This window comes from Bactrocera oleae, chromosome 6 (genome assembly GCF_042242935.1).
Source record: "Bactrocera oleae isolate idBacOlea1 chromosome 6, idBacOlea1, whole genome shotgun sequence".
Lineage (NCBI taxonomy): Eukaryota > Metazoa > Arthropoda > Insecta > Diptera > Tephritidae > Bactrocera > Bactrocera oleae.
The window spans coordinates 50,486,839-50,514,243 of record NC_091540.1 but is presented as its reverse complement, the minus strand read 5'-3'; the positions used below and the strand labels follow the sequence as shown (position 1 = coordinate 50,514,243).

At 31.5% G+C, this 27,405-nt stretch overlaps 2 protein-coding genes across 2 annotated transcripts; one reads left to right on the top strand and one right to left on the bottom strand.

Annotated features, from left to right (window-relative positions):
* Positions 1-6,507: 6,507 nt before the first annotated feature.
* LOC106620692 (pupal cuticle protein Edg-78E) lies at positions 6,508-7,526 on the bottom strand. The gene is made up of 2 exons (XM_014239257.3): positions 7,399-7,526; positions 6,508-7,176 (listed from the first exon to the last, which is right to left on the bottom strand). Exons 1-2 carry the CDS (start codon positions 7,408-7,410, stop codon positions 6,820-6,822), a joined length of 369 nt encoding a protein of 122 aa, XP_014094732.1. The 5' UTR covers positions 7,411-7,526; the 3' UTR covers positions 6,508-6,819.
* Positions 7,527-22,117: 14,591 nt separating this feature from the next.
* Positions 22,118-25,055, top strand: LOC106620683 (pupal cuticle protein Edg-78E). The gene is made up of 2 exons (XM_014239236.3): positions 22,118-22,226; positions 24,074-25,055. The coding sequence occupies exons 1-2, from the start codon at positions 22,215-22,217 to the stop codon at positions 24,410-24,412; spliced, it is 351 nt and encodes a 116-aa protein (XP_014094711.1). The 5' UTR covers positions 22,118-22,214; the 3' UTR covers positions 24,413-25,055.
* Positions 25,056-27,405: the final 2,350 nt, after the last annotated feature.

Here is a 27,405-nt window from a genome sequence, read left to right as displayed (position 1 = left end):
AGCTTTTACAGAGGCGACATTTTAATTTACTTTTAAATAAAAGAACACTTATTGTGCCGTAGCTATATCAGTTAAACATATGCTGTCGCGACCTATTTTGCTCTATAGTCAATAGTATTCGCAGGGAACGCTATGTGAGACATTTTTTAGGTAATTTTTTTACACCTTGGGTTACATTATTGGCATTTTAGTAAGAATCTCTAACTTGTTTGAAAATATATTGTAATATAGCTTATGTTCATCGGAGAAAGTGTAATTTCCCAACTTTTAAATTCGTGAAGTAGTTTCGGAGTCAATACAAATAAACAAATTATTAAATCTGTCCTTTTTATAATATTAGTATAGATACGCTGACCGACGTTTTCTTCTGGGTTTTACAAACTTCGTGGCAAACTTGATTTATTGAGATTATAAAAAAAGAAAAGAAAAAAGTTCGTTGCTTAAGTCTTTTGTTCAATGTAACGCACTATTGCACAGCAGGACAAATACTCAAGCGTGTGGATATTCACTACTATTCGTACTTTAAATCATTCGTTAAATGATTAAAAATGTTTATGGAAACTAGTTTGCGCTAATTTTTTAATCGCAATTCAAATAAAATAGTAAAATAAAATTATCTCGGTTATATGCGTTTTTTTTAAATTAGTATATTCATTAGAATATGGTTTTATGCTCAGATAGCTTCATTATTGTGTTTGTTTGAATTTGATTAATTATACCCAGAACAGGGTATATTAAGTTTGCCACGTTTATTTAGTCAAGTCCGTCTGTCTGTCCGTCTGTCTGATATATAGACATATACTAGTCCCTCAGTTTCCAAGCTATCGATCTGAAATTTTGCACCTGTCCTTTTCTCAACACCGGACCACTGTAGCATATATGTAGCTGCCATACAAACTGAACAATCTTAATCAAGTACTTGTATGGGAAACTTTTTCATTTGACGTGGTATATTCACCGAAGTTAACGCGCTTGTTTGTTTATTTTATCATTCAAATCTTCGGCTGGTGCCAAGATCACTTAAACATGACTATCGCTTTATTTAACCCACAAAACGTGATTTTTCATATGTTCTTGTGTTATGATATTCAGCTTGAAGCGATATTATTGTGTTCATTATAGTAGCTATATATGTATAAAAATTTAAAAATTACACTGTTTGCAATTTAGAGGGTTAATGATACTAATTATCTTATTTGAAAATTGAAAACAGAAATAATTAGTTTCAAGAATGAATAATTTATTTAAAACAATTTTAGATTTTTAAGCTTAAAATTATAGAACTCAAATAATTTTCAAAATTTAAATACTTGAATGGAAGAATAACAATTTTATTTAAAATCATAAGTAGTGTCTTTTTTTGAGTCGAAAACAAAAATACTAACGCATATTTTGCCTGCGACGAAACTATTGTAGTACTACTTTCGGTTAGTTTCGAAGCTGTGAGCGTATTTGTAAGAGTTATTTAAATTGATTACACTAATCTCCCAAAATTTTAAACGCATTTTTCTCTCAATTTAGTTTTCAGAGTCTGTCAGGAAAATTTCTCCAAAACGGCTGGACTCAAAATATATTTACCTCCTCGTATAACAATAATACTATTTTTTTGGTTTTAGGACTTGAGATAAATTGAATACATAAAAATCGTCCTCACCGCTAGACACCTTTTTTCGGAGATCCTCATGGAGATCGGCTACGAGATCCGGGGAATCCAAATTAATTAAGTACATTAAATTCTGTAAATGTACATTTTTATACTCTTGTAACATGTTGCTACAGTGTATAATAGTTTTGTTCACCTAACTGTTGTTTGTATCACCTAAAGCTATTCGAGTTAGATGTAGAGTTATGTATATCTAAATGTTCAGGATGACGAGACGAGTTGCACTTCGAGTGACTGTCTGTCCGTCCGTGCAAGCAATAACTTGAGTAAAAATTTAGACATTTTGATGAAATTGCTATATATGTTTCTTGGCACTCAAGGGTTGTTTATATTGTAGATGAGCGTAATCGTACCAATGCCACGCTCACAAAATGCCATTGAACGAGACTTACAAAGTGCTATAAAATTACAATTTGATACAGGGGATCCTAGTAGTTAGAAGTATCTGCAGGCTGAAAATGTTTCAAAAGTGGGTATGACCCCGCACCCTAATAGGTTTCATGTATATGTATATCTTACATTTTTTCTTGGCCGTGTTAAAATGACAGTGTTAAAATGGATGAACTCGGATTATACACCCACTCGGACACCCACTCTTTTTATAACGGTTATATTAAAGACTACTTAAAAAGTGATAGCTTAGTAAATAAAAACGTTAGAAGCATACAATCTCACAAATAAGATTGTAGAGAAAGGCTTCATATGAGTCGGTATAAAAAATGTGGTCCTGGAATACAACTATACCTACTTTCCATATAGTAAAATTTTTAATTTAATCTATTTCCTTCATTGTTAAGTGTAGAAAGCAAATACCAATGAAGTTATCGGAAGAAAACTTTTTAAAAATAATAACTTCTTAAAATGGGTGAAATCGGACTATATCTTATCAAGCCCCCAGATACCGAAAATGTGTATCAGAGTGTCTTTGGCTGACTTTTTGTTTACTGAAAATAGTGGTGAAACTCTAAGATAAGCAATAAAATCCTGGTGCCTGGTGCTAAAATGGTTGAAATCGGGTCATTGCTTCCAACAGCCTCTATATACTTAACACAATGTTGACTTTACACCGTATATATCGGACAGTGTATGAGTTATTTTTCTAAAATGAAAACATGTGTCAGAATATACTTGAGTTATGTTAACAGTTAATGTAATCGTTCAGATCTTCCCCTAGCCCTAACATATGCGATTTTGTTATTTATATCCTTTTTGACTTTCTGCCTGACTTTTAACTGTCTTCACATGGGTCAAATAATGTGGTTTAGCGCTGAATATAAATGAAATTGGTCTAGACCTTTGTCCAAACCTCATATTCCTAATACCATGATTTCCGACCCTCTGGCCTTCTGATGTTTTTCTCAAATAAAACAAATTTTATATTTAGCCCCTTTGGTAGAGTTCATATCACATAAATTTATATTTCGGACAAGCAAAATGTAGTAATGAAACCAAGTGAATCTACGACTTATGATGTATGTAATTTAATAAGAAACCAAATTTATTTTCGTAATCCATTCGGTTTCTTTGAATAATAAATGTTGAAATTTGCCTTACTGTTATTCCTTATGTTTTGTATTTAAATACAAGTTTAATTGTTTTCAATAAGTGCTTCTAAAATTTGGGTTTTCATTTCGGTAGCTATCGACGCTAACATCAGCTGTCGCTCCTTTACACCTGGCCAAATCGGTTTTGTCTTTTGTAAGGGACATACAAAGCAACTGCCCTTAATTTTTACACAACAAAAACAAAAAATACAAGTGTAACCATTTTAAATTGCATTCTTTCAACGTAGTTTGTTCAGCTTCAATATGATTTATAATAATTATACATACATAACACATTAACATACATATATTCACCGCAAGTGGCTGCAACTTCAATAAACATAATGAATGTGTATAGAATGAAAATGTGTTTATAATTTATTTGTTTGCTAGCAAAGCATGCTTTTATTTTCCCATAACTATAAAAGAGTTTTAAACCCACTAATGGCCAGCAAAAAGCTATGACGTAATGCATTTTAGTCTTACAAAGCTTTAAACATGAAAAAAAAGTGTCACATAAAAGTATAAAAGATGAAGCAAAATAAAACCTGTTGAAGCCTTTCTTATTCAAATTTCCGCTAAAACATAGATATGCCATGTTTGTATGTCTGTATGTATGTAAACACAGGTTTCTTTTTGTTTGCCTGCTTTGGGAATTGCGGCACAGATAAGCGAATTAATGAGTTTCGTGTCGAAATAGACGAGCAATCAATGGGGATCTCTGACATCTGATTAAGTGACTGATTCACGTGATTCACATTCGCATTAATGCTGGGAACTGCCAACCAGAAAGAGAATTTTAAATAATTTTGAATTTTAATATTTATATATAAGACTACATAGCCAGTTTTCCAAAAATAGTCAAATTGATACTTAAAATTTACTAATTTCTTTTGTTGAATACCTGGTGACAGACAGTCTCATTAAATAATTTGCATAATCATCGTACAGTGGAACCATTTTATAGTCAACAAATTTCTTTCCAGAACGTCGCTATGTAAATTAGTTTGACGTGAAAAATACTATTTTTTTAAGTTGCAAGAGTTTTTGATAAACGTGTTACTGATTATTTATTAGTTCAATATTTTTAGAAAGTTAAGATTTGATGCTCGCATTTCTTTATTGTTTATATATTATACCATAAATAATTTATACTCTGGTATTGAAGGTCACTCTGAGCCTGTTTTTTTCGAGTTTATGCAGAAGTATCAAGCAGAGGCTACAGATTTAACGCATAAGTTATTTTGTTCGAGATCATGAATTGAGGCAGTTTATCTAACAGGATGACTCCTGTTGAATTCCGAGTTAAATTTTAGTGGACTGTCTGTTCGTTCGTCCGTCAAGCGCTAACTTTAGTAAAAATTCGGATTTATTGGGGAATCTTGGACGCGTGTTCCTTGGCACCCAAAAATTATCAAAATTGCAGATGGGCGGAAACAGACTACTGCCACACCCAAGCGAATTACGATGGAGCATCTGTCTTTTAAAAATGTTTGAAAAGTGGGAATCGTCCCGTTCACTGTGGAATCCTTTTAACACTTTCTTGTACAGTGTTAAAATGTGTTAAATCGAATGATATTCGCGCCCATTCCCCATATAACGGTTATGTTAAAAACTACAATAAATATGTGATAGCTCACCAAATAATTACTTAAAATTTATTAAATTTCACAACGCACATGACACAGAAAGTCTTATAGGAGCTGGTGTCAAAATTCGACAATAAGCGTAACTTCACCCACCAGCTACTCTAGCAATTTGAACCAAATTATTATTATATAATTTTATTTTAACATTTTTATGTTGGACGAAATGGAGCTACAACGACACATTCAATTTTAAATTCTATCTGATTATGTTATTTTACGGTTTATAAATCGAGATCTAATGATCTTATCCAAATAAAGCCAACCACAAATCGTGAATCTTAAGTATGCCATCTCCCTTTTAACACCCCAGTGCCCATGCCTGACTTTTTACCGAAAATTTCTAGTATTGAAATTCGGAGGGAATATTTTTATGTAACGAGCTTAATGCCGAATATGTTGATCAGTGTGTGAGTTGTATTCATAAAATTGTGTGGAAATGTGTTCTCCAGTATACTTGAATAATGCCAAAAAACAATGCAATCAGTTCAGACTTTAGATTATGGGACATTTTATTTCACGATATACGGTAATATATCTCGTTATATTTCAAATTGGAAAAGAATGTGGAGCACATTCGCTGTTCGGGTTCAGCTTTTGCCAGATTAAAGTGGTATATTTAAGGCTTCGGTATACTACATAGAAATTAATGATATATGTATGTTGGTCCTTCAAGAAACGATTTAGGTTAAGCATGAGTCAAAAGGCACATCTCATATATATCTCAGTTTTTTCAATCCTGTGTTTATTGGGTGATTGCGTGGCTGATAAATATATTCTATAACCGGTGCGAGAAATTAAAATTATCTGAAAGCTCCAAAGTAAATTGTGTGTGGCGTAGTGATTTCCTTTTCCTTCCCTCGCTTTGAGCATATTGAATTTGAAACACGGATCTCTGTAAATGTGCTTTTCCGAATAAAATTTAGTTGCAAAAATAAAAAACTATATAACCTCGAAAATTAGGATTCAATGAAATTTTTGAAGAAAAATAACTTTCGAACACTCTATCGACCTTAAAATTAAGAGTATTGGTACATTTTTAAAACAAATATAAAATTGGCCGCATAGTAAGTAAATAGTTAAAATTTTCAGTAATAATGTGTTACGGTGGCCATTTTGAAAGCATATCAGAGAGAAATGCAGTTTTATTCAAGATTTTTAAAATATAGTAATCAAAAATGAATAAATTTTATAAAATATTAATACGCTTTAAAGAAATATTGTGACGCTAAGAATCAAATTGAATTGCAAATTACTATTCTTGAGATTTTACACTTTCATAGTGGTAATATTGCATTTTTGCATCTTTTTCAGTATTATCACATTTTCCAGCGAAGTGTTATTACTAAAGGTTTGGAATTTATAAAGCAGCTATTTAGTTTAGTTTTGCACAGAATTTTTTAAACAAACAGTCTTGTTAGAAGGTTTCAGAAATTATTTTGTAGATATTTGTAATCTAGTGTATTTTTCGGCCTGTACTTATTGTTGAACCACTTTAGCTAAAATAGATTTTAGATGTAACTTTGGTGCCACGATTGAAATAAAAATATATTTGAAAAACATATACACACGCATACATATGAAGATCCCACCATATATACGCCCACCGGTTTGTCAAACCCAAAATATCCAATAAACAGACCTTACTAAAGTGTTTGTCTTTCTTTTTTTATACACTTCATTTATTAAACAAAAGCTATTAATTACAAATAATGACTATGCGCTTGCTTATACCGCCAACTGCGCGCGCGAAAAAGCGAAAGATGCATGAGCAAATTAGCCGAAGAAAAGATTATGTGTTGAAATAAAAATACAAAAATACAAAAAGAAAAACAATGTGAAAACATAAAACAATACAAAAATTTAAATACGGCAATTAACACGTCGCGTCACTCGGACATGCCACCGGGCGGGCATTTGACCCATAGAGCTAACATAAACCGGTGATTCTTGTAGATGCATGCTTTTATTGCTCCTCTTTGAGTTGTGGTGGATGTGCGCGTATATATTCGAGGGAGCGCAACACATATGCCGGCACGGACGGTGGCGTCGGCAGGTGATCACCGGTTGGATGGAAACCTTCCTCGTCGGCGGTGTAGCTCAAGGAGATGCGCTCACCTTCGGGCGATACGTAATTCAGTGAGCCGCGCACACCGGCCAAACTGCCGGCCTCCTGACGTTGAATGCCATTGCTGGTCTCATAAGAGAACTGGTAGTTGCCTTCGGCATCAGATGCGTCACTTTGAAAGCTGCGTATTTCGGCATTTTTGTCAATGTTGTCGGCACAGACGAAGGTCAACGAGCAGAGCGCAATGCAGATGAGCTGGAAGTGAAAGATTACACAAAACCAATAAACAAGAAACAAAAAACAGTGGAGACATTAAACTGGAATTGAGGCATAATGCAATATTTAATGAAGTCGATTTACAAATTCAATGTTTTGATGAATGAATGAAACAATGAAAGGCTAACATTAATATACTTATACATATATCTTCATCTTATTAACATACTTTTTGTCTGCGCGATTTATTGACATACTTACATGTTTAAGCATTTTGAGTTTGGTTGTGGGTACTTTGATTTGTGTTTAAGAAGACGCAGCAGGACTCGTTGCTTGATATCCAGAAACTGTGCGATGAACCAAAAAATTTCGGTCTTTTTATAGTAAACGCTTGTATTTAAAAGGGTTGCTGCTTGCCAAGTAACTAGATATATGTATGAAACAAGTTCTGTTATGCCTCTTAAAGCGTGAACAAGTCGAAAAAATTATGAAAAAAAAATATTTAAGAAAAAACTATTAAAAAGCATCACATGTCGAAAATTTTTTACAAACTGTGCGGAAAGCATAAACACAAATCCTTGCCATACTCGTAAAATACGTATTTACAAGGCGTTCGCAACTCATATACGCCTGAACAAAAGACTTAAGACACAAACTTTTCAGCTAAGTTTCCATTTGTCTGAAGTATGTATGTGTTGGTGCGTCTAACATTTACCTTAATCATAGCTTTGCTTAACATACATTTAATTAGTTGCACACTTTTAGGCACTCACAATTAATTCAAAGCGTCTATCAAATGTACCTTTGTTGTCTTTTGGCTTTGCTGTATTGTTTTATGCTTTTGCTTTGTTGTTTTTAACGGTTTTTATTTGACTTTAGTTGCTGGTCAAAAGTAATCGACGCGGTGTTTGAAAACCACGTGCTAGCTTTGCAAGAAAAGCAAATAAATTTCGCTCGTGATTCTGTTTATTATACCCAGGGCACCCTTACTGTAGACTAGATTTATCTAAATTTGGAGATTTTCATACTTTTTGATTCAATTATGATTCTATATGGCTATGGATTAGGCTGTCAAAAGTTGGAAACAGAATACTGAAGAAAAATATATATTTCCGGAAGCGTTTGGTTCAGTCAGCATCAACACCTAAGACTCTAAAGCCGATTTTTTTATTATTGCCACTTTTCTCATACACAATCTATCGCTAATTTTTGGGCCGTCATTTTGATTTAAGTGTCATAAATTGATGTAAAGCTAACCACGTAAGTATCGTACATCATATGTAGTTTAAGTCCAATTTTTTTTAACTTCCCGCTAAGAAAATGGAAAATTTTCTAAAAATCGGGAAGATATTGGTTTCACCCCATTTTGCAAAAATCGAGTTCTCAACAGATCTCGACGTTTTGAGGGTCGAGGAAGCTTCCCCGAACATTTCTACGATGATGTCCGTATGTCTGTATGTATGTGTGTGTGTGTGGATGTATGTGACCCTCTTATAACTATTAAACTGCTCAACCGATTTGAATAAACTAAACGGCATTCCAAAGGGTTTCATTGCACTTGAATTTCGTGTAAGTTTGGACCCAATCGGACCAGTAGATTTCGAGAAATCTCAAAAATAAAAATTTTGAAAAATCGTTTTTTTCGAATTTTTTCCAAACGACTTGACCGATCGACACCAAAAACTAATCAGTTCTAAACCTTGAAGAAACACATCGTTTGCCGCAAACCGGTTCGAAATCGGTTGATTTACTTGCTAGATATCGAAAACGAAAAATTTCGAAGAGCTCAAAAGCAGTGAAAAAAGCGAAATTTGAACGTTAGCGTATGAAATTAGAGGGAAGTTGCAGGGATGGCCCTTGAGGCCAACCGTTTTCCACATTTTTTTTTACCGAAAGCGGGAGTTCCTACAATCGTCGTCGCCTCGACGATTATCTCTTAATAATAGTGATTCCGAAGATTAGCCCATATTTTTGTAATGCAATATATATAATTTTTAGACATATCTGATTTACCGGTGAAAATTTTGATTTTCATATACTCATATATCATGTATATGTACGCAATGAAGACAATAAAGTGGAGTTTTATATATAATAAACCATAATTATAATAAACTTGACAACAATGGCCTAAAGTTCTCTGTTTTAATTTTTCCTTCTTGAGTCAACATCTATGACAAAACGAGCTGAATTCCGAGTGACTGTCTGTCTGTCCGTCCGTCCGTCTGTTTGTATGTGCAAGCGATAACTTGAGTAAAAATTGAGATATCTTGATGAAACTTAGTACACATGTTCCTTGGCATTCAAAGTGGGTCAGTATTAGAGATGTGCGAAATCGGACCATTGCCACGCCAAAAAAACGCCATTAAACGAAAACTTGTAAACTGTCAGAACTAAGCTCGACAATAATGTATATATAAGACTGTTATTTGGTACAATTAATTGCTTTAAGGAGGGGCATTTATGGTTTAAAAAAATGTTAATAGGGGAGTAAGGCCCCGTCCTCCAATAAGTATAATGTACATATCTTCCAAACCACTAAAGCTATAAAAACAAATTTGTTCAGGACAAGTATATGTCAACATCTCTACCCATTCTATAAAAATGGGTGAATTCGGATTATAACCCCGCTCACTCATTATATTATATAACGGTTTTGTTGAAAACTATTAAAAGTGCGATAAATCTATAAATAAATGCAGGAGACGTTAAATTTTACTCTTGAGAAGATGCGAGAAAGCTTTATAGGAACCGTTGCGTTAAAACGATGGGCGTGGCACGCCTACTTTCCATATAACACCATTTTAAATTCCATTTGCTTATTTCACTTTTCAGTGTACAAATCTAGAACCAATTAAAGTATCCCGATAAAACATTGCACGAATAGTGCATTCAAGGTATGCCAACTAACGACCCAAAATTTTCCAAACCGGCTCAAAATTATTCAAGCCCCCAGATACTGAATAAGTTAGATTCAATTCCTATTGTGAACTTTTTATCGGAAATATCGGTAAACGTGTGAGATATTTTATATTATAGAAATTCGCAGTGAATTCTTTTCTGATATGATATGAGTATGTATATAAATATGAAAATGAAATATGAAATGTATAGTATATGAATTGCATCAATAATTCATTTAGCCCCATATACCTAATAGAAAGATTTTCGAACTTCCGGCTGACGTTATACCGCATCTATCGGCAAATATGTGCGTTATCTTAATAAAATTGTGAGAGCGTTTTTTTTAATGACGATGTTACTTTTGACTAAAAAAAGGATTAAATCGGACCTCATTTACCTAATATCAGGATTTTCAAACATCTAGTTGTTTTTATTCCTTAACGCATAATATATATTGGTGATGGTATGTGATGTACATTAATGAAACTCAGAGAGTGTCTTTTTCTGTTAGTAGTATGTGGTATTGCCAAAAATAGATGAAATCGGTTCAAAATTAGCACTTTCTAATATACCTAATATAAGATTTTAAAACTTCCGGTTGGCTTTATACCGTATACATATGTATATATTAAATTATAAAAATTCAGTGAACCTATAGTGTTGGATGTACTATAGTTTAATGCCAAAAATATTAGTAGTAGTAGTAGTAGTAGTAAAAAGAACTCCATTATTTTTGCATGAAATTGAATGCTTTAATTATTACTTTTTGTATCCAGCCTTATTCAAATGGTTTCAAACGGTTTTTTGTGCAATGTTTAGGTCCTGGACAATCGTAATCGATGTTTGGACTCGGCGATTTCCATTATTTGATCAATTTTCTCGATAATTGGTCTTCCAGAGTTACAGTATCAGGACCATAAACTCTATTCACATTTTTAGCCGCCTAGCTTGCGTTTTCACCCTTATCGAAGACAAACTATAAAATATAGCTTCTTCTATTCTCTTTGCTAGTGTCGGTCTTTGACGTACGCTCAAGCAAAAATCAACCAATCACAAAACTGTCAGAAAATTGTTTTCTTAGCACGAAATGTCAACTTTCTAACGCCATCTAGCCGAACCCGATCGGACTTATACAACGAGAAATACAAACAAAAAACGCCATCTATTGGAAAAATAATGTATTTCTTTTTACTACACCTAATATGTGACATTGGTCCACAAATTACACAAACTTTCATATACTACATATAATGATTTTCGTTATTCTAAAAAACCTTATGTCGAATATGTCAGTCAGTGTGTGAGTTATTTATTTATAAATTTCGTCAAAATATGTTCTTGAGTATACCTGAGTAATATCAAAAGTTTGTGCAATCAGACCAGAGCTTTTCTGCCCCCTACATAGTGATTTCCGACTTCCCACTCTGTCTTTAAACCGTTTAAGTTGGTCAAAATGTGTGATATTTTAGTGAAATAGAATTAGTTTATGCCAGATATGCCTTATTTGATGATGATTTTAATATAATTTTCGCTCACAGGATGTAAAATATAGTTATAAAACTAATTTGGTATATGACCTATAATACAAGTTAATCATATACAAGTTTGATTGCAATCGATTTACGATTTCGTTGAACAATGAATGTTGAACCCTTTCGCAATATTTGAAAATAAAGTTTTGCCAACACCTGAAGGTATTTTCCTTGCTTTGATCCTTGCAAGTTGCAAGAGTTTGAAATGTTCAGTTACACTCGAACTTATCTCTTCCTTACCTGTTTCTGACTATAATCATACAAGTAGTTATCACAGCTGAGTTCTTCCTTGTTGAATTATGAGCCTCTCGGTTGTTTTTTTTTGTCTGTCATTAGCTTAATTGGCCCTATACTCATTTTTGAGTATAGGATGTGTAAATTTGCAAAATCATCGTAAGGAGTGTTTTTCTAGCGCTAACTATTACCCATATTTTGCCAACGCATCTCTTAATTTTGAGTTGATACAATTTTTTTCCTATATAGAACATGAAAAGTCTCTACGTTTTATTTCTGAAATCATTTTATTTAATCATACTTACTTAATTTAAGTGTATTAATATTATCAGGCGTCCTGACATCAAAGAAACAAACACTTTTTCCACATTATATGAGTATATAATGTTTTACCTCTTCTAATTTTGTTGTTGAGCTTTTAATCACACATGTCTTGTGTTATCCGACGAATAGAGCTTTACCACTTTCATTTAATTGTCAAAGAGATAGTACTAACTTTAAACAGGACCCAAAACTCAGATAATTTATTGTATAAATAAATGGTCATATGACCATTAGTGTGTGTTTCACAGCTGTCTTTACGCCGCGATCGAATTGTCTAGCGATTTTTATCATTAAAAAAATTGAACAACGAGTTTACTTGAAGTTTTGTGTTTACAACGAAATCACGTATACGAAATCGTTGAAATTGTTGTGGATATGCTTTGAGGAGTCTAATTTATTTCGAACATAAGAATTTGAGTGACACAAAGCATTCAGTGAAGGTCACTTTGGTTAATGTTTTGGATATGAAGCGTGTCATTGTAAGACTAGTACCACAAGATCTGAAACTCTTAGAGGTCGCAAAAGAGAGTCATCATTACTGATGACTAGAGGTGAGATCCAAAAATTAGCCGAAATCGGAAAAACCTAAATTTACTGGCATGCTTGTATTGGCTCAAAAGGAGTCTATTTTGAAGGCGATACATAGATTTGTATTAAAATATGCGAAAATGTAGTTTATTTTTGTCAGTCCGGGTCAAATTTGATCAGATTTTATGCAGTATTAAGTCATTCACAAGGAAGGAAATGCATTTTTATGGGGCATAGACGAAGATATATTTCCATTGCATACATTTTTAGTAGCGATATAATTCAATTAAAGTTTGCTATATGTATATGGAGAGGTGAACATGATTATAAGCCGATGTTGCTCGTTTTCATACGGTAATAAATATATGAAAAGTTCGCTCTAAATACATTAAACCTATAAGATAACTCTATTATCTACATATTCATTTGCACAATTATAAAACAATAATTCAGTTTATTAAAACTGCCGCGGGTATATGAAGAAGAGACAAAGGCAAACAATAAACAATTACTACTTGTCAATTTCTAACTCAAGTGGAGCGTAGCCTGAACTCACAACTGTATCGTAAATTATAAAGCGTCGCCTACATATTTGGTTTCGCAAAGATTAATGAGTAAGATTTGAAATTTGTCTCAGACAAAACACTTAAGCAAGCAAAATTTATTGATTGTAGCGCTTTTTAATTGTTCGGAAGGTCACTTGCAGCCAAAGTGTGATTTATTTATATTCCCAATAAGAGTGTGTGCGTTCGTGTGGGGGTGTGTGTATGTTAATCGATTACCGGGTGCCATCAAAAAGTTATTGCAGATTGGTAAACACTTGCTTTGAGGGTATTTTCTACTCATGCAGCCATTCGCTTTTACTCTTACACGCCTACCAAATTATATATGCAGGCGTGAGTTTATGGGTTAGTAAGCTTTGTTTAATTTAATTACTATTGTCAAGTCAAGAAACGGCAATTAAAACACTGCGAGAAAAATACTTTTTCCAAAACTTTTAGTTACAATCAAATTGAGAGTATATATAAACTATCAGTACACACCAATCTACATATTTGTATTTGCCAATCGATAAATCGCCAATTATCAAAGCTCGAATAACTTTGTATCTTAAGTTTTTCGTTTAGCAGCATTTAATTTAAATTTATTTGTATTTTATGCGAATAGTTTTCATTTTTTTGCATTCGCTTCGACATAATTTGGGAATAATGACCAGTGGTCACGCGTGCGGCGGCAGATTTTATTTCACATTTTTTATTTATTTTTATTTTTGTTAATTTACGTCTACAGGTAAGCAGTTATATGGGTGACCGTAATAGATGATTTGTGCAAGGTTAGTATTTCGAGTGCGTGTTTTGATGAAAGCGATTAAAGAGCACGCAAAAAGTAACTTCTTTCAGTTTTTAACTCTTGCCTTTATTTTATCTTTTAACACATTTTTTAATTTTATTTTTAGTTCGTTAAATTATATTCATTAATTATGAATGGGAGTAAACGTGAAGATGTCCAAGCTTAAATAAATTGCAGCTAAATAAGTGTGACGCATATTTGATCTTCACATTTATTCATTTTCTTTGCATATATGCATGTACATATATGTAAAATTTGAATATTTGCATTGACCTTTTAAAATTTTTTGCAATTCCTCTATGTTCTTTGTGGTTAATTCTTAGTTGCAGCATAAATTATAGACTTTCAAGTTCACGTACAATGTCTAAGCAAAATATCTGAATAATGTCAAAACAAAAAAATGTACTTCTAAATGTATAAATAGTACATTATACCAAAACATTCTTAAAATTTTTTGAATTTGTATTGTCTATTTTGGCAACTTCCAATCCAAGTTCATGCAAATTATTTATAGAATTTTATTATGGTGCCGATTTAAGCTAAGAATAAAAACGATTATGTTAAGATGTTGCTTGTCATTTTTTAAGAGTTTATCAAAAATATATATTTTCCAAAACTAAGAATACAATCAGAGAATATAAATCTGCCCCTTGGTTTTTTATACTTTCGGGATATTGCTGAAAAGAAGGAAGAAGACAAAATTATCTCTACGCCTGAACTGCTCAAAAATAACATTGAACTTTCTTTGGCAAGCTTAATTTTGCCACGATTTATTATATAAGAAAAAAATCTTCGACTTAGTTAATCGTCAACTAACAGTTTTTGAAGAATTGGAAAATTGTTGCACAACATTTCCTACTTCCTATATATCACCGTTTTATACTCTCGCAACATGCTGCTACAGAGTTTAATAGTTTTATGAAAGCTGTACTTGTGCTTATGTATTTCGAAATTCGTTCACACATGTCTCATGGATTATACATTTCGTAATATGGTATTTTCTGTACTATTCTTTTTGATATCTGGCAACTCTATTTAAAATAAGTATACAGTAGTTACATCCTATATTAAATTAATAGTACATCTTTGTGTTCGATAATAGTCATTTCCTTAAATTAGGAAACAAATTTATACTCATCGTTGGTATGTTTTTGTATATAGAGAAGGGGTTGAGATACCAAAATATGGTAGAATATAAACATAAACATAATATATAAACATTTATAACTTCAACATATTGCGTATTTAGCATGCTAGATTCGCACATAGTTAAACACAATCATAATTAATTTCAAAGCCATTTAATACAATTTTTAAAAACCTATTAACAATATTTCAGCGTAAGACAACAACAACTACATCTAATAAATATAAAAATAATATAAGTAAAGTCAAAAAGTCGTTTTGAACTACCTAAAAGCGAAATTCACAAAAATTATTATTGAATAGTTTTCCAGAAAATTCTTATGAACATTTTTATATCATCTAATAATTTCGTAGGACGACTTTTAAAGTAGTAGTTTTGTAGTAGTGAGTAGTATAAAATAATATAAATGATACATCAAATTCTATGCTTATCGGACATGGAAAGAAACTGGAACTATTTTTATGAGTCTGAATGTGGTCATATCGCGAAATGTAGCCATTCATAAGAAAGATACTATTTTATTAGGGTTGAATGTATATAGCGACACATAAACGCTATCATAACTAATTATTATCATAGTAAATTGGACGAGTTTACAAGACATATTTATAAATACGTTAGGGTGCTCGGCTTCCATGAAAGAATCTTTGGTAACCGAAAAGGCTTCCTTTGTCAATTCAGTTACCTATCAAGAGTGTTTCTTTTAGGCGGAAGTATATCCAAAAGAATTTAATTAACGTCAGATGACATAACTGTATACCCGATATGTATTGGCAACATGCCATTAGAATTGATAAGTATGGTACATACTGGCAATCTAATAGTGACGAAACAATTTATGAAATGTTTAAAACAATCAATTCTCTATTTGGTTCGACTATTTAACCATACACAAATAATATAGTAATACAATAAATTTTCTATTAATTTCGCGACGCAATAAAAGAATGAAACGTGCTACTTGTCGTTTGCCAAAAAAAAATTTACAAATATTATATATATATACGCATGAGCGATATGCTTCAACTGTTCCACATGTGCTAATAAAACAACCAAAATAAGTAAATGCAAAAATTCGCTTAATTATTTAAATTATTTGGAAATCTTGTTTAGCAAGTCAGTAAAAAATGGCGTTATCTTGTAGGCCGACTGGTAGTCTCGCGATTTGGATGTAGCTTTTAATCAAATCTATATTTATTGTATACAGATAATTAACAGTAAACCGATAAAATTAATTAAATTGACGAGGTTAAGCTCAAATGCCATCACTCTTGCTTAAGTTGCTAATAACTTTGTAGCTTACAATGCCACGGCTTAAGTTTCATCAAACAAAAACATCTTAGAAAATGCTTTAATTAAAATATGGCTGTTGAAATAAAAACTTCTAGAATGATTATATACTCTAGTTTACTTCAATTTAGTTATGACCGTCTGGTTCAACAACAACTTACTGAAAATTGTTTAAGGAATTCGTAGTCAATTAAAGGAAGTGTTACAAACGAAAGTTAAATGTAAAAATAAAGTTCTTTTGTATACTTTTTATACATTTTGTAGTATTACGACATTACCCCACTTTAATACTGGGCCTTAGTTTACAGGATAATTTGTTTAGACAAAGTTGGTTTTGATTTCTTAATACTTTTGTCAAACCGAATACATTACTTGATCCAAAAGTAGCCATATATAAAAATAATCTTTTTTCATTCTATCGTTCTCAAGATAGAATTCAGATTTTTCAACTCAGATGCGATATCTTTTGAGTGCAACTAGATCCTTTGAAATGGAATGTATTACGAGTTTAGACCGCCAGTGGCTTTCGATGATTATTGGTTATTCCTGAGCAATTACTGCAATTTGTTAGAATTTAAAGAAACCCTGGTCAGATCTCTGGATCTAGTGGAGAAGTACAGCTTTCTGTTATTAGAAGCTCTCCAAGTACTGCAAGGCATAGTGGGTAAAGTGGTTTATATAAACAAATTAATCTGAAAGTACTTGAAAGCTGATATTTACCTTTATATTAGTTTGACTTTCACTATGTAAAATATCCTGCAATTCTGCCACATTCTTACTTCTTCACTAGAAAGCTTCGCTTCAAAAACCCAGGCGTATTCTCCATGAGATATTTACTGCCAAAGCTTAGTGCCTTCAATAAAACTTAATTCTGAGATTGTTTTGAAGTCATAAATCGTAATGGTGGTTTATTAACTTGTATTACAGTAATTAAAAAATATAAGAGTTTAACTTTCTGCTACCATATTTTTCTTACCTCACTTACGAAGATGTTAATGCTTAAGTTAAGACTTCATGAAAGAATAAAATTTTAATTTTTTAGGGTTTAGGTTAGTAATTTTAACTTCGAAAAAATTGTTTGAATTTGAATTTAAGCTTCTTTGAACAATTATTTTGAATTCAGCAAGGTAATTACAGCTTAAATAAACTTTTGCTCAATTTTGACGTTTTACATTTGAAAATGCTTGCATAGGTTGGTACAATTCGAATTCCAATTTGAATAGATTAATTTTTCGCATCTTAGTTTAGAGAGTTTTTTTATGGCAAGAACTAAGGTGCTGGTACATTTCACATTTTGATATCTTGGGTGAAATGGATTTTAATATCTTGTGCTTTGACTTGCATGATTTAATGTAAAAACTACATCGAATTTGGTTTTGACAATATTCGAAGCGAGATTGAATGCTACCTCCCCTAATAGCAATACATTTGTCTATTCGTGTGTCACTTTCTCTGAAAAGCAGCGGAAATAATTTCTTAAATAATTTTGTCGCGTTTGATAGTACTTGGTCGGCTTTAAATTGAGGTCATTTCGGTTATGTAGGTCTTACGACTGTGAAACCAGGTTGATTATTTTTTAGTTACTCGAAAATATCGATATTGGCTAAAGGTTAGCGCAAGCAGCGAAAATGTAAGGATGTAAAAGTGAAATACGTTTGTCAACTTTTCTTGTTAAAAATACGCCCAACAGCTTATCTTTGACGCCCAATACTATTAAAATATTTAAAATACAATCATTTCGAGTACGTAGCAAATATTGAGATGAAAAACCCTGGTAGAAGAAATAGTATAAGGGAAGCAACATTTGTTTCAAACTTCTTTCAAACCCAATTTCATCCATATTGTAGCATTGTGTGCATTATTAGACGCCAGAAAACCAATTTTTGGAATGCCTAATGCCCACAAGAAACAATACAGTTTTGAATATAAAATGGCACGACTTAGAAATGTGTTAAAAATGCAATTTATTATGTTAAAGTGAATAAGTTACGAGTCCAGGGTATTTGTTCCCGTTCAGGCTATTAGCTTTAATAGTTGCCCACAAGTGTTTCAGCTACACAAAAGCTGCTCTATAAATTTGACAAGATTGTTCAATAATAAAATGGGTTATTGCATAAATTCACATGCATATAATATTTATATATACATGTATGTAAAAATGTTAATATAGTCAAGTCTTAGCAAGTAAATCAGATGATCCAGTTTCTTCTGGAATGAGTGAAATACTTAATTACTTATTTTGAAAATAATTACGATCAACTCAGACGATTTATGGATTTACTTTCATTTTCAACTCGTAAAACTCCTGGTTTCTGTCTTAATACTTTTATTTATATATATGAGAGTGTATTAAAATGTATACGTTATTGCGCTTGTCTTTTTGTTTGTTGTGAAGATATCTTTAATAAATGATCAATAGGGAGATTTTTAAAGCAGATTTGCACGTTCGAGAATCTCAATTACTTTGCACAACAAATCGATGTTATTCCATAGCAGAGCTTACTTACTTACTTATATTTTACAAACAAAAGCACATACATAGTTATAATATTGCTCAAAATAAAAACAATGAAAGCATATAGTATATATAGTATATCTGGGTCGAATATATATCTTATATCTTTATTAATATTTTAGTTTGTCTAATTAAAACAATATCTTCATTTACATTTTTGGGCTGAATTCCAAATTAAATTGAAGAACTTTGAAATTGTAAATGTTTTGAAGGTTTTTTAAGAATTGAATTAAATTAAATTAAAATTATTAATAAAACTAAATTTGAACAGTCTTGGTAATTTCGATAGTAATGCGAATAATTTTAGTATCAATGCTTTAAAACTGTTCTGCTAGAAACCAAAATGCATATATCATAAATACCTCAAAATAATATTATATTATTTTGGGTTTCTGTAGCCGAAAATATTGGGCTATCATCAAATTTTACAAAATTAATATATGTTTTTTATTAATATTGCTAATGCCATATAAGGTTCCCAAATATAAGGCTCCAGTTCAATTAATTAACCACCCTAAGTCAAATTTCTATCCGATTAGTTTAAATTCTTAAGTGGATGATGGAAGGTACTTCGTCGGCTGAATACTTAGAATTCGCAATGTTAATATTTCAACATTTCATCATCTCTTACCTTGCTTAACTATATATAGGCATAAATAGCCGACAATGTAAAAGTAGTACAGTAACGATAATTCCAATCTGCCGATTTATCATATAACATACTGATGGTGTTCCAAACCAGTGGTGTTTCTGTTCATCTATTGCTTTAACAAACCCTTCAATGAACTGAATAGTTTTTGGTAATGACTCTAACAATGTCTGTGCAGACCAAATCGTTCGTATTGGAATCCATTCTTTACGTTTATGACCGCTAAAAATTTACTAATTACGACTTGTTTATTAACTATAACTAATGGATTTGTCGAGGTAAAGCGGTTGCAAAGTAAGCATACTATGTTTTACGTACGTTCTCGGTCTGTGTTGTGGTAATTGAGTTTTAAGCTATCTTTTACATGATGGTTCATTTTGCTGTGCCTGCTACATGTTCATATCCGATGAATTATGTGTATGGTATATTGTACCGTCGTTATGTACCTTCGGACCATTGTTTTTTACTCGAGAACAATCAGCTTCATTTAATCTACCAAAAAGTTACATTTCATCGATCACATTGCAAATCTATGAAGCCTTGGTCGTGATGACATTGAGCCTTAACCTGGTTGTGTAACTTCTTGAGATAATTGAATACCTCCTACACATGAATATTCAATAAGTTAAAGTCTAATTAAGCAAGTTCGTATTCTGTACGACTGAGTTGAAGAATTGTTTTTCTTCAATAAAAGCTTAAACTTGATAGTTGGAATTTGCTTGTATTAGGAATATGTATTCAATTACATAAATTATAAATAGACTGTGGATTTGGTTAATAACAGATAAATTAAAATTGTTCATTTCAAGTCAAGGAAATTCAATGTTGAAGCGGCAAAATTGGCTGAGGCAATTAAAAATTAAATTGTCTCATGATTTGATGTTGAAACATTTTGCTTAAGCAATTCGATTTTGACTCGAATCTAAAAAGTGTTTTATTTTTATGAGCGGTAACTTTCGTATACATAAAGTGAATAAGTAATAATAAAAGTTTGCATATAAAAATAACCAAGCATTGATTGCTGCTTGTACAGGGTAAAAGGGAAGCATAATCTCGGAATTATACAATGGTAACGGAGGCTGTACTCATTTTGGTTTTCCGTCATTCCTTTGGTGATGGTATTTTGATTCCCCACTCAATTAACGCTTTTCTCTTCTCATTGAGCACTCTTAACACGGTTCTACGGGTCATTTTACATCAATTTACTATCAATTAGAGACTAATTGGACAATTAGTTGTTGATTGTGAAGTTATTAATAGTAAGATTGCTTGGTATAATGAGAACAATTGGGAGTTAAATTGTTTAACTAGGAGTATTTTCATGATATGTTAATGTGTAGGATTCTCAAGATTTATAAAATCATAAATATATAAGTAGAAGTTAATATACAATATATAATCAATAAACGGATTTATTTATATAAGTTTCTGTTTAGAATTTGCTGAATTTTCTAGCACGACTGTACATACTAATATATGGTATGTTATATATTGGCTTAGCGCAAACACTTGTTTTTGAACTCTCAACCATCATCTGTATGATATGTAGATATACATATTACAATAATATCTATGTATGCAGAAGTACCTAGAAGTAAGCTAATCATAAATAATCTATAATAACGCTTGCCACCGCAATAAATTGATAACCATCAAATGTCAGCTGCTAAGAAGCAGCCACACAAATCTTTCTTGCTTAATACTCTGAAATTTATTTATATATATTTTTATATTTATACAAGTTTTACTTTTAAGTTTTGAAACTAAAAATGTCATGAATTGTCTGCTAGCTTAACATGTGATATGCGAGTTGTTGAAATGTTGCTTCAGTTGCGCATGCGTAAGTCCAAAGCCGCGTCAATGTACACACATATGTGTATTAGCCGGGATTAAGGTTTCTTGAACGCCTTTGAAACTAAAATGCGATCAATTAATTTGCATTCAAAATATCCATATATGTACATATGTATGTAGTTTTGTTAGCTAAATCGTCTTTAGGCCTTTCATGAAATTTTTTCTAATGGAATTTTCATGTGAAGAAGCTGTTGATTGAATATGGCGGCGTAGCACTTCACCGGTAAATCCTAAGCGTGTGTATGCAAATAATATCACATCTTATACATACATATACATAAGTACAATCAAACACACATGCAGACAAATGCGCACATCATCTTCGGTTAAGGCGTTAAATTCGAATTTAAAAGCTTGAGAGCGACTTTTAATGAGTTCAGATTTCAGCGATTTTTAATTTGTAATTTTTCCATAGCAATTGTTTTTGCTTTTGCTCGTTTTTAGTATTTTCCAACTATTTCAAAAACAAACACATACATATGCATTCATATTTATTTACTTTTATTATTTATTTTTTGACGTCAACTTCATCTAGCTTGCCAATCGCCTGCTAGTGAGGAAGCTATATACATAGTTGGGTGCATTGTTGTTGTAGCTTTTTTCTAGTACTTTGGCGTTGCTTAAGTTGGGCCATGCTCTTCGCCTAACATATTGAGGCTAAGACGTTAGCTTGTTTAGCTAGTTTCATATAAAAAGCATTTGCTGCAGTGAATCTGTCAACAGTTAGCAAACGTTTTACAAAACTTCAACATGTTCAAGATTGTGAGTAAATTTTTGGTTTCGTTAGAAAAGTATTAACCAAGTTTGAAATAACTTAGATTATATAAAAAAAAAGTGATTTAATGCCTGTGCAAGTGTTCCTAGCGAATAAATTGTGTGAAAGATGGATTGAGAGTGAAGTTAAAATTATCCTATTTATACTGTGGAGTTAAAATATTATGTTTGTGATAAAAAATATATTGAAGTTAAGAAATTATAAAGTAAAAATATTATAAAAAATTCCATAAATTTACTTAAAAAAAAATATTAAAAAATATTTAATAAAAAATAATAAACTATAAAAAAAATATAAAAACAATTAATATTTTAAGAAAAAAAATAGTTTTTTTTTATCGAAAATTTGTTCAAATTATTTAAATTTCTTCTGATTGTTGTATTCATTTTTTCATATTACTTAAGAAATTGTTGCACAAAAGTTTAAAAATAGAAAAACAATTATAATTTTATAAATAAATGTTAAGTTTATGAAGTGAAAAGTTATGTTTTTAGAGATTTAAAATTTAATATTATTTAAACTTTTTTTTTAAATAATATATGAATATATTACAAATATTTCTTGGAACATAACTGAAAAATCAAAAAAAAAATATTAAAAGTTTAAAAAAATATTGTATTTTATTTATTAACTTAGCAATAATTTTGTTTATATCATATTAAAAATTTTCAACTTTCATACTAAAATAAGAAGTTTTCACGAACATTTCAACACGTGTCTGATACTACACTGAGAAAAAAACTTCAAGTAAAAAAATCAAATAAATCAGAATTATTTTTATGACTTTTGCATTTTTAGGCGGAAATATATTTTGTTCTATATAAAAATTGATATTTTTAATTTTAAATATATATCCCCAGAACGTTTAGAAATTTTTTGATAACTAATTACCATAAATATATTACTATTTCTTTAGAATATAACCTCAAACATTGAAAACTGCAAACATTGAAAGCTGCATCAGCAGTTTATTTACAGTTAAAGGAAAACAGAAAACGAAATTCTAATTTAAAAACAAATTATTAAGCATTCCTCATTTTTCACAGTGTAAAAAACAAGTTCGCTGCAAATTTCGAAAGTTGTATCCGATATTGAAACTATATAAACTCAGTAGAGTCGGTTTTTAAGCAGTAAATAACTCGACTTGTATTGTTCATGAAATAAGAAATAATCATGTGACATTAAGATCAATTTCCGGTCATCTCTATTTAATTCTTTGCTTCAGCAGTATTCGTAGATAGAAAATTATAGACATACATACAATATTTAAAAGTAATTTCGTAAACAGCTACGAATATGGGATTCATCTCATGAACTGCACAAAATAAGCCTTAATTTCAGATATTGCTACAATTCGTTTACCAATTATTAGGTATTAACTTTTTGTTTTTGTAAAGGATTTTACATATTTTATAACTAATTTACCATATTTGCTTAAAAAAAACTACTTTTCTAACCTCTTCTCTTTTCGATATCTCTAAAAGAATCGCAAATCATCACTTATTATACGCTTTGTGAAAGCCCACAGTGTTCAGTTTAAATTTATACATTCTTCATAATAATATAAATGCTATTTTTCAGTTAGATGTAGACTTAAATAAATTACTGCTCCATACGGCCACGCTTTTTACATTTCCATTTTTTTCTTTTGTAATACAAAGTTATTTGTAATTAAAGCTCTGGAGACGTTTGTAAGAAACCTCCATTTTTACATACTAATGTTATCATTAGTAAAATTCCGTTACTTGCTTTAATTAATCTCAATTTATATTTGTTTAAGCACTATTTCTACTACTCAATTTGTTAACGCTCTTAAACACTCTTTCACTTGCAGCTGCTCCTTACCGCCCTCGTAGCCTACGCTTGCGCCGATAACATCGACAAAGATGCGCAAGTGCTGAGCTTCAAAAACGACGTCGCCGATCCGGAAGGTAACTACGCGTACGCCTTCGAAACAAGCAATGGCATACAACAACAGGAAGCTGGCAACACAGTGGGTGTAGCTGGTCAATACGAATATGTGTCACCGGAGGGCGAGAAAATCTCCATTAGCTACACAGCCGATGAGAATGGCTTCCAACCAAGCGGCGCACATCTGCCCACACCACCACCAATTCCAGAAGCTATTGTGCGCGCTTTGGAATACATTGCAGCGCATCCTGCCGCCCCTTAAGCCGGCTAGTGGAAGTTAGAGTAAGTGAGAGGGAGAGAGCGGATGAGAGAACGAATAGCGCTATAAACACACTACACGAAATGTGAGAACTGTCGTTAATCAAATGTAGTTTTGCAAAGTGAAGTGAAGATTAGAGTAGTATGTAGATATGGCCAAGTTGGATGCTAAATTGCAATGCTGAATTATTTAATAAATCTAAATAATAGTTACCTAGTCAATCTAGTTTTCTAAAGCGCAGCAATTGTATGCATTTTCCGAGCAGCGCTGTTGCTACACTACCTTTTTACATACTCTATCTAGTGTGGTTCTGTACATGTACACACGCTCACACACACATCTGTATGTATTTGTATGTGGGTGAAGAGCCATTATTTCATAACAGTAAATTTCAATATTCATATGTACAATTAATTAAATAGCAAAGAGACATTGACGAAGCGCTAAAACGTGTTTAATTTAAGCGAGTTTCACATACCAACATATATACATATATATATATATACATATACATAAATACATACGTACATATCCATACATAAATAAATATACAAACATATCTCTATTGTATTACAAAAAAATTCATATCTAGAATAAAATTGCAACAAAGTTTTCCTCACAGAAAATGGAAATATAAAAACTTAAACTCAATGTGTACTTCATTAGAACGTATATATGTATGTACATATGTTTATTAGGGTGTGCGTTATATAACAAGTTTATTTTTTCCGCGTACTGAAATTTCAGTTTTTGCCCTAAAACAGCATTCTTTTAAATTCGTAGATTTATTTACTTTGGATATAAAAAACTCTTACAAAAGTTCAAAAAATGCCATGGCAAACATATGAAAAAAGTCTGATGAAATGAAATGATTTAGGAATAGTTTAATTCGAAAACAACGACTTTGTTGGTAAAAACTAAAACTTCAGAGACATTTACAAAAAAAAAACAAAAAAAAAATCAACTTGGAAAATAACGGACACCCTTAAAGCCATAAACATAAGCATATATGTATAGTAGCATCACGCTTGTTATTTGGCTGGGAAGCGCGTGGTTCGCTATGAGCTTGCGAACACGAATGAACTTTCCGCTTTGTCGCGATGAGCTCTGAGAACAGGTGAAGATTGGCAGATACAAGTATATGTAACCACATATTTTAGTAACGGTAAGTGAAAATCACACAATGGCGACAAAAGGCGAACTAAACGTAGTGATAAAATTGTGAAACAGCTAGACATAGAATAAGTTTAATATGCAAATGATATTCAAGCGAGTTGTGCAAATTCAAACAAAAAAAAAATGTTCAGCAGAACATAGAAAAGCGTTAAATTTTGAAAAGCACGCATTTTATGTGAATTGATAGTGATGAAGTCAGAAAAAAATTGAATTAGCTGAAAAGAACAACAGGCTCAACATGTTTAAAATGCTATTTAAAGAATTTATGTGCGCCAACATTATGAACAAATTGCATAATGTTCCAATGCGACAGTTGTCAGATACATATAGTATATACATATGTATGTTTTTATGTATGTAGAGATATGCTGATATTGCTAAAGCCGCGCGCCGATCTACAGTCTACCAATAATTAATTAGATTATGCAATAACTGTACTAAAATGTATAACAAGCAAGAAAGGCAGAGCTTAGTTCGGGCTCAGCCGAATATTATATAACATCGTAATTTTCAAAGCTCAAAGGTCGGGAAATATTCCCAGGTGTCGACGAATCAAGCCCGAGGACGGAAGTGATTATAATGCATATAAGTATGTTCGTGGAATAAACCACACTATGTCTTAGATAACATGTACACATAATTGCTTCAAAATATTGTATAAATAAACCAATATATTCGGCTTTAGAATAGAGAACAATGGTGAATATCATAATATTAAGTGTATGTGGGTTGAACGAAGTGGTAGACCGCTTTCATAATCAACATTATACTAGCTATCATAAAACGTATTTAGTGTAGAACTAGTCATGGAAGGATTTCATTTCATACTCGTATATCGAAGAAAATATTCTCACCCAAATTTATTAAAATATCTTATTAATAATCGATATATAAAGTATAAAGTCAACCTGAAGTTCAAATATCATTATATTAAGTAGATGGGGCTAGGGACATGCTGAACCAACATATTAACTTTTCACACCGACCACTTTAAATAATTTCATTAAGATATATTGCAAATTTATATATTAACGTAAAAAGTGTGCTAAAGCTTCAGAGCTTACCACATTCTGTACATGCGGAATTGAGAATGTTTCGACCATTTTTGAATAAGAGTTGCCAAATCTTTAGAACACTAGATTCAAAGTACTATTTCAATATGTGAATGACTGATGACTGACTGATGACTGACTATAACTGATCTGCAATAGATAATCATATGATAAATAAACGTGTTTGTAGTTCGGTTAGTGGGTGTGGTTAATATTCAATTTTTACACTTTGTCTTAAAATGTTGGAGCAAAATACTAATAAATTAAGTTCGGTTGATATAGCTTTCATAGTTATTTTGATATTAAACAATTTGAAACTACAGACTTTCCATCCTCCTACAGACTATACTCGACTAAATTTAAGTTTTGTAGCTTATTTTGGGACTTAGTTATAAAACCCTACACTTTACGACCAAAGGATCACGTGAACCAAGAAAAAACTTATGCACGGAGATGTTTTGACTTCAAAGTAACTTATATTCTAAACTATTAAAATTTTTGAGTTTCAGCCAAAAGTGAAAGAAGCCGTTATATTATTAAAAATTCAAAAAGTAATTAAAAAATCTAGTATTTTACAAAAAATTTTAAAATCTAAAATGACGCCGTTTTCGAAAACCAAAAAAAAAAACTTTTACAGTTTGCATTAATTGACATTACAACACTTTTTAAGAAAAAATAATACATTGTACGTGTATCTTTGGCTTCTATCACGGTTTAGAGTCTTATATTTATAGATTGCACCAAATTTTGTATAAGTTCAAAAGGTTT